The 9,809-nt window shown below is 57.2% G+C and overlaps 1 protein-coding gene across 1 annotated transcript in view; it reads right to left on the minus strand.

Annotated features, from left to right (window-relative positions):
* Positions 1-2,736: 2,736 nt before the first annotated feature.
* Positions 2,737-9,809, minus strand: part of VOLCADRAFT_102629 (uncharacterized protein) — a gene marked incomplete at its 3' end in the record, with an annotated part of 8,603 nt that continues 1,530 nt past the window's right edge. The window contains exons 5-8 of the mRNA XM_002945969.1: positions 9,054-9,136; positions 7,485-7,578; positions 4,864-6,551; positions 2,737-4,584 (exon numbers count right to left, since the gene is read on the minus strand). Of these exons, the coding sequence (XP_002946015.1) occupies positions 2,737-4,584; positions 4,864-6,551; positions 7,485-7,578; positions 9,054-9,136 (3,713 nt within the window). The remainder of the gene's footprint in view (positions 4,585-4,863; positions 6,552-7,484; positions 7,579-9,053; positions 9,137-9,809) is intronic.

The following is a 9,809-nucleotide window of genomic DNA, read 5'->3' on the forward strand; positions in this document are numbered from 1 at the left end:
GGAAAGCCTTTTACCGGTCAGGGACATCTGCCCTTGACTCAACTTGGCGATGTGAAAAGGAAAAGCCTCGTGGGATTCGCCGGCACATGGGCGTTTGATGTACGGCTTGAAAACGGACGGTGTACGGTGTACGGCATATTGAAAGTAGTATGGGCGGTTGATAAATATGTATACGTACTCTTGCCGTCGTCTTGTGCAGTAAAATAACGGAAATTTCTTTCATCGTGGGAGGAGTGCAAGGGCGAGGAGGAGATTTCTTTCGATGCATATGCCCATCGGCGTCGTAAGCAATAAATGTGGATGGATGCTTCTTTCATCGTTGCTTGCGAGGAAGTAGTGCATGGAGCGCGGCCTTTCGGGCACATGGCCTGGTGCAACGTAATCTTGCGGCGGAGGGGCCGCGACTTTGCCTTCCAAATTTGCCTTTCGGGCTTGATGATGGCATACAGATGACATCGATTCATACTACTAATAACATGCTTTGCACACCGTTCTTGGCATTCTGATTTGTGCACATCATTCGCACATACAAATAAAGATTTATGCCTTCGCCTTTTCCCCTTTCGCTTGCTACCTTGTTGAGCTTGCTTATCCTTTTGGGGTGCACGAGGCCGGGACGACCGCACCACCACGACGTGATCCATCCGCATTTCTTGTGTCTGTTAGCACGTCATGTGGCGTGACATAGGTCTCTCGCCTGTGACGTCGTACTTCACCACACACCCCAGTGGTGGCTCTATGACAGAGTGTAATATATGGTGCATGTGGACAGCACGGTGAGCATATGGTGCAATAAGTCCAAGGGCCAATAAGCCGATTGGCCACCCTAACATTCAGCAGCGTAACGGTGCAATCATGAAAGGAAGTTGCCCCTCCTATGTGTATGTATGTATGTATATGTATGAGAGCAGCAAACGGCTTGTGAAAACGGCCTCCTGCTAACGGGTCGACTTTGTTCAGATCTGCCCTCAGCAACGATTTCAGCACTAGCAGCATTTGTAACACTAGCAAAACACACTAGTAGCAATAGCAGCAATAGCCATGCTAGCAGCACCAGCAGCAGCCCTAGCAACGGTCATACGGTAAAGCCATACCAACTGCATCTTGACACTATATATAACCTAATCGACACTGAGCAGGTAAGCAGCGGCGCGCATCGGATATGTGACAATAAGCGAATGTACGCCCCATGGATTGTACGATACATGACTAAGTATACACACTCGTCACACGACCGACCTCATCCCCTGCCGTACAGTGCTGTACACAGTTTAAACCGTCTAGGGCATTTTACGATAGGAGATAGAACCATTCAGACAAGTTTAAATGGGTCGGGTCGCCCACCCGAACTGACTGGAGCCGTATTACCGTGCTGGGCAGCATGGCGGACTCTTTTTAGGCGTGTGGGCCAACCCCTTCAACGGCAATAAAAAAAACCTCCATTCCCTCCCATTCTACAAGTCTTATACCTACTTATATCTACTCCAACCCGCCGCCAGCGACTCTCCGTCCGCATGTTTCCCCTCTCGTTGTTCACCATCAGTGTATGTGTTTCTATTTTGCACCTGATGGTAAACCCGTACGAACTGTACGACCATGCATCGTACGACCATATCGAGAGGACGTATCCATAGAGGATTTGATCATCATGTTCACAAACCAAGCAGATTAAACAAAGCCGCCAACCCTTGCCGATAATCCTCGTCCCCCCTTCTTCGTACAAATCGTACACTACATGCATAAAAAACATGTTCATGAGAAAATCCAGCTGGTGAAGAAATAAATTCTGTAATAGTGACGTCATATCACGGCATGACGGTGTTAGTTGGCGGTTGCCCTCTGCACCATTAATTTTCATCGATCTATACGCAACCTGCCGTCGGAAGTGACCTCCGTGTCGTACATGCACCCTCCGTACGCGTACCTCACGTACATGTACTCGCCCTACATGGTCAAACATGTATGTATGTAGGTCCATTTGTAACCGCCTTGCAGCGGTAGCACCGCCAAATAAAACAAGCTTCCTGGATTTTGTGGATCGCCATGGATTTCGGATCTTGGATCTCACGGCTACCTCTCGTACGCATTTGCATGAAGATCATCTTGGCGGACAGATGTTCCCTAAAGCCCTGACTGTTTTGAAGACAACACACAACATCATCACCAACACCAACATCAACATAAACATCATCATTTTTCAAATCACATTCAAATTATAGTTAAGAAGTACATCTACAACATAACTTAGCCAAGGTCAGCAACATCGTTCTTGGATTCGAATATACGTCCGTCCAGATCCAACTCAAAAAGTCAAAAGTGCTGCTAATAACCTAGTAGGCCAACAGCTAGCACAAGATCCAGCCGTCAAGTAAAAATCACTTCATTGCTACAACCGCATAACTTGCAAAAGGCCCCTTATACTTGCACAAAAAGAGAATCCGGCCCCTCGTCTCCGTCCAATTCCATTTTTCGTGAATATCAGCTGTTCCACTATTCCACCAACTCATTCCAGTCCACGACACGGCTCCTCCCCTTACACCCGCCCTCCGAAACCATCCACAGACGTGTCACTGTAGGTGCAAGTATTTTCGATGTTTCTTTAGATGTCACCTCAGCTCCTATAAAAAAACCGGTTAGGGGCCAACGAACGATCCAACGGCTTCAACTGACACTAGTAAAGATATTTATATCAAGAGTACTAGGCGAGCGGACTAGTCCGGAGGGGAGCTGCCGCGACTAAGGCGCCTCCTTCTTCCTCTCAGGAGTGACACGCTGACGAATGGAGCTGCCCAATTTGAGCGCGCGTGAGATGGTGCTCATGAACGGCCGCTTGCTTCGGGCGCTTCTCCCGCCGCCGCCGCCGCCGCCGCCGCCGCCAGTTGTGTTGCCGCCAGACGGCCTCGCGGCGGCGTCGCCGCTGCTGCCTAGACCTCCGGCAGCGGCGGCTGCGGCGGCGGCTGCGCTCGCGATGCTGCCGTCATCACTGAAGTACTGCCGAAACCGCTCTTTAGCCCGCTGCGCCAAACCCTTCACGGCGGCGGCCGCCGCCGGCGTCAACGTGCCGCCGCCGCTGCCGCCGCCGTTCAATGTGCAGCTGGCGCCGCAGTCGGAAACCGTGTTGTTTGGTACAGCAAGCCGCGATGCCGTTTGGTGCTGCAAATCTGGCGGCGGAAGCTCTGGTATTGCGGCGGCGGCGGCATCGTTGCCACCGCTGGCCGTGTGCTTGGCGGAGGCAATGGCGGGCAGAAGGACCTCGCTACACCCCCTGGACTCAGCCACCTCCGGCAGCGTGTGCATCAGCTCCCTGTCAGACAGAGTGTACGAACGGGGAAAGGTGCTGCCGCCGCCGCCGCTGCCGCCGCCGACGGAGCTATACATGGGCAGGTGCTGCTGCTGCGCAATGAGCTCCCGCTGCAGCACATTGAGAAGCCGCGGTAGCGGGCCACGGCTGCCGCTGCTGCCGCCGCCGCCGCTGTCAGCTAATTTGCCGGACCATGGCTGCATGCGACTCAAGGTGGGCCACATGTCCCTGCCGCCTGCTACAGCCTCCTGTTCTGCGTCCGAAGCTACTGCTGCCCCTGCATCCCCCACCTTGATGCCGCCGCTGCCGCCGCCGCCGCCCACCGAGCCCGACGCCTGTGCAGCCATCATGGCAAGACTCCGCCGCCGCACATAACGCGCTGTCAAAGTTATTGCTCCTGCCACCGCAGCGCCGCCACCGGCGCCGCCGCAATCACCGACCCACGGGTCTCCCGGGGATACTGCGAGCTGCGACTCCGAGTTGCTGCGCCGCGTCGACCTGTCGGCCTGGCCGCCGAGGACCGCAGATTGAATCGCCGCCGCCGCCAATGCTCCTCCTCCTCCTCCTCGGTTCAGTTGCAGCGACGTAGCTAAGTTTAGGTTACAGGGTATTGTCGGTTGTGCGTATGTATGTCGCTGCCGTGTCAGGGGTGTGGAGCTCCTAAGCAACGGAACCGAGACCCGTGGGTCGCTAGCAGCGGCCTCCTGCTCTTTGAGCCGCTGGAAGCAGTAGGCCTGAGAGGATAGTAAAGCCTGTACGGCGTAATGATCGCCATCGCCGCCGCCGCCGCCCAGAAGCATCAGCGGCTCCGATCGGCCCTCCCTGTTGCTGCCGCCGCCACCGTCACCGCTTTCCTGCGCCCGAGCCGCGGCCGCTGTGCGTAATGCTCGCTCTGCATCACCATCGCGCAGTGTCAATGCCGGCACAAACTGCTGTTGCGGACTGGGCAGTAGGACTGCCGTCTGGGTACGGCAACTGGCTGATGAGGGCGACAAGCCGCCGTCGCGGAAGAAGAGGTGTCCTGGCGCCGAATAGGCTGCGCTGGTGCCGGCGGCGCCGCTGCCGCCGGAAGGAATACCGGAGCCGCCGCCTCCAGGTGCCCAGCTGTCGGGATTAATCAGCAGTGGCGGCGGCGGCTTGAACGTCCGGAGTACGGCGACGGATGCTCCGCCGCCGCCACCGCTGACGGTGGCTCCAGACGAGTTCAAAGCCACGGCGGATGTAAGGGCGGTGACGGCGGCGGAGGCGTCCTCCCGTTCCGGACCGCACTCCCCTGGGGGTACCTGCGTTCGCAGTGGGCGATGTACGACAGGCAATGTACGGTGGACGGTCCGTCATTATACACATGCAACGACCAATACCGCTCTCTAGTCGCCCACGTGCAGAACGGTACAAGTCGTGTAGCACGCGCGTTGCGGGTGGTTGAATAAATGTACGGAAATGGCACGGAAATGGTAGCGGAAACTGCAATATAAATACCCCGACTTGTCTTGTTCCGTACACCACAGCCTGACGTGTGTATGTGTATGTGTATGTGTATGTGTACGCGTACGACAACTCACCAGGTCGTACTCCTCTCCCCCCACATCCCCCTCGTGTCGCGGCACTCCGGGGACGCCCAGCTGCTGGCCCTGCAGGGCCCTCAGATTGCCTTGGTTCTGGAGCCGATGGTTCAGGAATTGCTGCGTCATCAAAACCAGAGGCAGCGACCTACGCTCGGGACTGAGCCGCGGTTGCAGCTCGTACCGCTGCTGCTGCTGCTGCTGCTGGTTGTAGCGTGCCGTCACGTTGGCATCCCCTTGCAGCAGTAGCAATGACAAGTCCAGGGCACTCTCAGAGCCACGGCGATGACTACCGCCCCTGTCCCTGGTACGACTCCAGGGTGGCCGCGGCCGCAGGTCGGCTGTAGCGCAACCATCACTACCGCCGCCGCCGCCGCCAGCAGTAGCAGCAGGTGAACGAATGGCAGCGGAGGCGACGGCGGATGAAGCAGCCGGCCGGCGGCCGGTCGCCGCAGCTTCCGTTGGGGTGGCGGCGGCGGCGGCAGCGGCGGCATTCCTGCCGTACTTGACGTCACGGAGAAGATGGCTTGCGTGCGGTGCTGAGCGGCCTGTGGCGGCGGCACTAGAAGGGGGCCAAGGCGCGTTGCTGGACGTTGCCGCTGCCGCCGCTGCCGGCACTGCTGCCGTACCACCCTTGAGCTGAAAAGTGTCAACGGCAGCTGCCGCAAAAAAATTGGTTGAATCAGGCCGCAGTTGGTGGGCCGACACGGCAGCTGTGCTGCTACTGCCGCCGCCGCTTGGAGTCCCTTCAGCCGCCGCTGCCGGGCATGACGGCGGCGGCGGCTCTACTACCTGCTCAACAGAGGACCCAAGGCGCGACATCTGTCGCCGAGTACGACTGCTGTCGTACATGCCCGTCGGCGAAGGCGCCGTATCGTGGACCTTCGCAACGAACAGGACTTCCGACGTGGCACGCCAGCTTGAGGCAGCGGCTGTAGCGGTGGCGGCGGCTGCAGCAAAGTCGGACGGTGTGCAAGGCACGAAGGACTCTTGGCCGGCGGACGCGATATCTTGCGGGGGACTGGCATTCATAAACAAAGACGACGGACATTCCGCCGCGGCGGCGGCGGCGGCGGCGTCAGCACAAGCAACAGCTCTTGCTTTGGCTTTGGTAACCGCCGTCGCCGTTGCCGCCGCTGCTTCCGCTGTATTTTCGGAGCCGCCAAGCATTGGATCCACATTGTTGCGCCCTCCCGCTGCTGCTTCTGCCGCTTTGTACGAAACTAGGTACGGCATCTGCAGCAGCTGCTCAGCCGTGGGGCGGCACATCGGGTCCAATTGCAAGCACGACTCCACCAGATCGACGAAAAGCTCTCCTTCGGCCACCGCCGCTGCCGTACTGCCTTTCACTAATGCCGTACGGGGTACGGCACCTGGAGTTTCCGAACCAAGAACCATCTGACGGAGCAGCCACCACCGCAGCAGCCGTACTGGAGCGCCGCCGCTGTCGCCCTGAGCACCAGCCTCCACTGGGCTGCCGTTCCAATCCATTGAGCCGGTCGCGCCGCCGTCGGCAGCCAGCTCGGCTCGCTCGCGGTCGCGATCCGGCCCCAGTCCCGGTCTCAGCCGACGACCCATGGGTCGCAGCAGTCTCATGACACGGTGCAACCTGTCCTTGGTGGACCTCCCGGGGAACAGGGGCTGCCCGGTGGCAACCTCCGCAAGGATGCAGCCCAGGGAGAATATATCTGTGTGAGGGGGGGGGAGGGGGAGGAGGGGGAAAGGCGAACCACGAGCGAGTGAAGCTGATGCCATGGCAAGAGGGAGGAGGGGGTGGACCGGAGCCAGAGGGGTTCGCATTCGGTTTAGCTTTAGTGGATCATGGGGAGATCAGAGCAGTATATATAACAAGGTAGGAAGGTCAAAAGGCCAGCAGGTCAAAAAGAGGATGGGTGGGGTTTTCAGAGTCTGAGTACCAGCAAGGGGGGATGAGGGAGGATCGCAAATATTTGTAATTGAGGGGATGTTGTGCGATGTGGCTCTCCTCTGACGCAGCGGACGGAGGGGGGCATCCGGAAGTTCGGAAGGGGAACGGGGGGGAATAAACACACACACACCGGATCTCTCGGAGCACGGGAATCTCTCCCGCCCGGGCAGAGCGCCCCGGGGGCAGATGGGCTTGATCCCTTCCTTGCCTGTTGCCGGGCTGATTGGCGACAACCCCAGCTCCTGCTCGGGAGCCCGGCACCACCCGCGACCATCAGCCGCTACTGCTGCCGTTCGGGCGTCGTCATCGCCACCTCTGCTACTGCTACTGCCGCCGCCGCCGCTGCAGCCGCTGCCGCTGGTGTAAACACTAGCACTGGCGCTGCTCACATCCGTGCCGCAACTGCAACTGCTACAGTTACTGTTATGAGCGCGGCTGCCGTAATTCCTGTTAGCAGCAGCGCTACTGCGGTTGGTTGTGTGTCGGTCACTGCCGGCTCGAGGATGGATAGGTGTGTCAAGGTCGCCGCCGTTGCCAGTACCCGCTGAAGGTGCTGTTGTTGTTGTTGTTGCTGGTGTTGCTGGTGTTGTTGTGCCTGGTTGGTTGCTGCAAGCAGGTGCGTTCTCTGATACATTGGCAGTTATGGGGTTAGCACCGCCAGCGGCGGCGGCAGTAGCTGCGCCGCCGCCCCCACCGGCGCTGCGACGGATCACCGAGAGCGCGCAGGTCGCCGGATCGTTGCCGTGTATCAGTATGGACCCCAGGTCCAAATATTCATGGGCTAAGCCCTGCAGGGTTTTAAATGTCACGCAGGGATTTCGTCATATAGGGAGGCGTATGGGGGGAGATGATTGCGGATGGGAGGGAGGCGCGGCGCGCTCAGTCCAAGTGCGGACATGCATGTGCGACGTGAAAGACATTGTAGTAGGACGACTGAAAAAAAAGGGGGTGCAGGACCCTCTTTCCTTTTCGGACACCTGCCGTACAGCAGGCAGGCCTTTGCCGTTCGCTGTACATAGAATCCTGGTTCTCTGATTCCGCGACGGTCCAGCAAGCAGTTTAAAGCAGTTCCAAAGCATGGTTTGCGGTCAACATGACAAACTGTATCACGGCAGGCAGCGCTCGGGCTGGCAACCAGAAACCGCCCAGGACGCACCGGAACCGCGGCCGGCCGGCCGGCCGGTGGCAACTGGCAGGCGCCAAGTTAAGCTATACATCCAACGTAATCAAAAGGGTGACTTGCCGGCTTTCCGGAAGGTGCTACGGGATACGGCGCGGGAATGGGAGGTCACCCGAAGCGGAGCCGCTGCCCGCCCGATCCTTACCTTATTCTCTTCATGGAAATCACGCAATGCGGAGCAGAGATCCCATGTAAAACGTTTCAACTCAGGACCGCTCAAACCCAGTGGCCTTGTATCCAGCAGGGCTAAGGCTGTCCGCCATCTCGGTCGGTACGTGTGCTCGCCGGTTTGGAGAAACTTTTGACCATGGGATGGCATACCGCAAATCCTGTTCAGGGGTTGTGTACTTGTAAAGCTGTATAATGAATTGGCTGGTTACATCAGTCCACCGAACGGCTCGACGCCCTTGCGATGATTTCTTTTGGCGTTAACTCAATAACTTTGAAGATGTTTCGGTACATTTTGCTGTAACTTGCCGATAGCATTATGAAACTGAAGTGCGTTTCACTGCGTCAACTTCAGCATCATCCCCCGCTACCAGTATGTTAGAGGTCAAAAGTTGAATAAAAGTCGACCTCAACCTTGCATACAACGCTACTTTGCGCGGACTTGTACCTGTCCAATGCTCAGCATGATTGGCAGTACGAGACTTTCCGATGTCACCAGAGGTCGCCAAGCAGTACGATAGTAACCAATCGAATAATGTCGCATGCTCAGTTGAACACCATTGTTGCACCTTCTTTCTGCATCACGCCATGCGCCGATTGTGAAACCCGATGGCGGGGTAAGAATTCTGCTAATATCCACTATCGAAAAAAGGCGGCGCTTGTGGGGTACTCCATACCCAAGGAAACCTATCAAGCCAAGTGCCCATCGCCGCATTGTCCTAAGCTCCTCACGACGAGTTACTTCTCATTACAGTCAATCCTCGCTCTTACTAGAGTCCTTGTCCGGGTTTCCACATCTTCCCACTCTCATATTCAACCGATTCAGTTCAACATGAGAACCCCTTAACCGCATCGGATCCGTGCAACCATCTCTTAGCCCCCTTTCCTAAGAGCCAACACCTCACCCCATCTCACCTCATCGGCCTCTTGTCCCGGATCCGCGCTCTGTCCGGAGACCGCGGTGGTGCGTGTTCCACCCCGCACGCCCGCGGCGACACCTGGCCCAGACGAGGTGCCGCCCTGGAGCGATGCTAACCGATTTCTTGCCAGCGCGCTGCTCGCAATTCCAGCACAACCGTCTTTTTCCCTTAAACAACAGCAATTTGTTAGGGTTGACGAACGTGAAGGAAACTCGACCCGAACAAAGTCGACTTTGTCATGTCAACGGTATAGCATTCCTTCAAGCCACAAAGAACACAGTAGTTCAAATAGTAATAATAATAATGCTCTTATTATAGGAACAAGTATTTGCTCCGTTCTTGTATGTGCGATAGCGACAGCGACGTGCGGCATTCCAGCCTGCAATATGTGAGACAGAAAAGATGATAAATGCCTTATTGCTACTGGTGAACTTTGTAAAAATGAAAGCAAAACTGTCCAATGTCTTTCTGTACGGGCGGCGCAGGGGAGGGCGGCGCTGCACTGGGCGGCGCGGGGGAGGACGGCGCTGCACGGGGCGGCGCAGGGGTGTGTCCGTGAACACATGAGCACATGGGCAGAGGGCACACACATATCAAACACAAAAGACGGAGGGAAGGGCAAGGGAGAGCAGGGGACAGCAGAGGAGAAGGCACAGAAGGGCAGAAGGGAGGGCAGATGGGAGTTGAAGGGAGGATGACTTAGGGAGGGTGGAATAAGAGTGAGAAAAGGTATTGTGGAGGGTGGGGGGTG

The sequence above is a fragment of the Volvox carteri genome (genome assembly GCF_000143455.1).
Source record: "Volvox carteri f. nagariensis unplaced genomic scaffold VOLCAscaffold_1, whole genome shotgun sequence".
NCBI classification, from domain to species: domain Eukaryota; kingdom Viridiplantae; phylum Chlorophyta; class Chlorophyceae; order Chlamydomonadales; family Volvocaceae; genus Volvox; species Volvox carteri.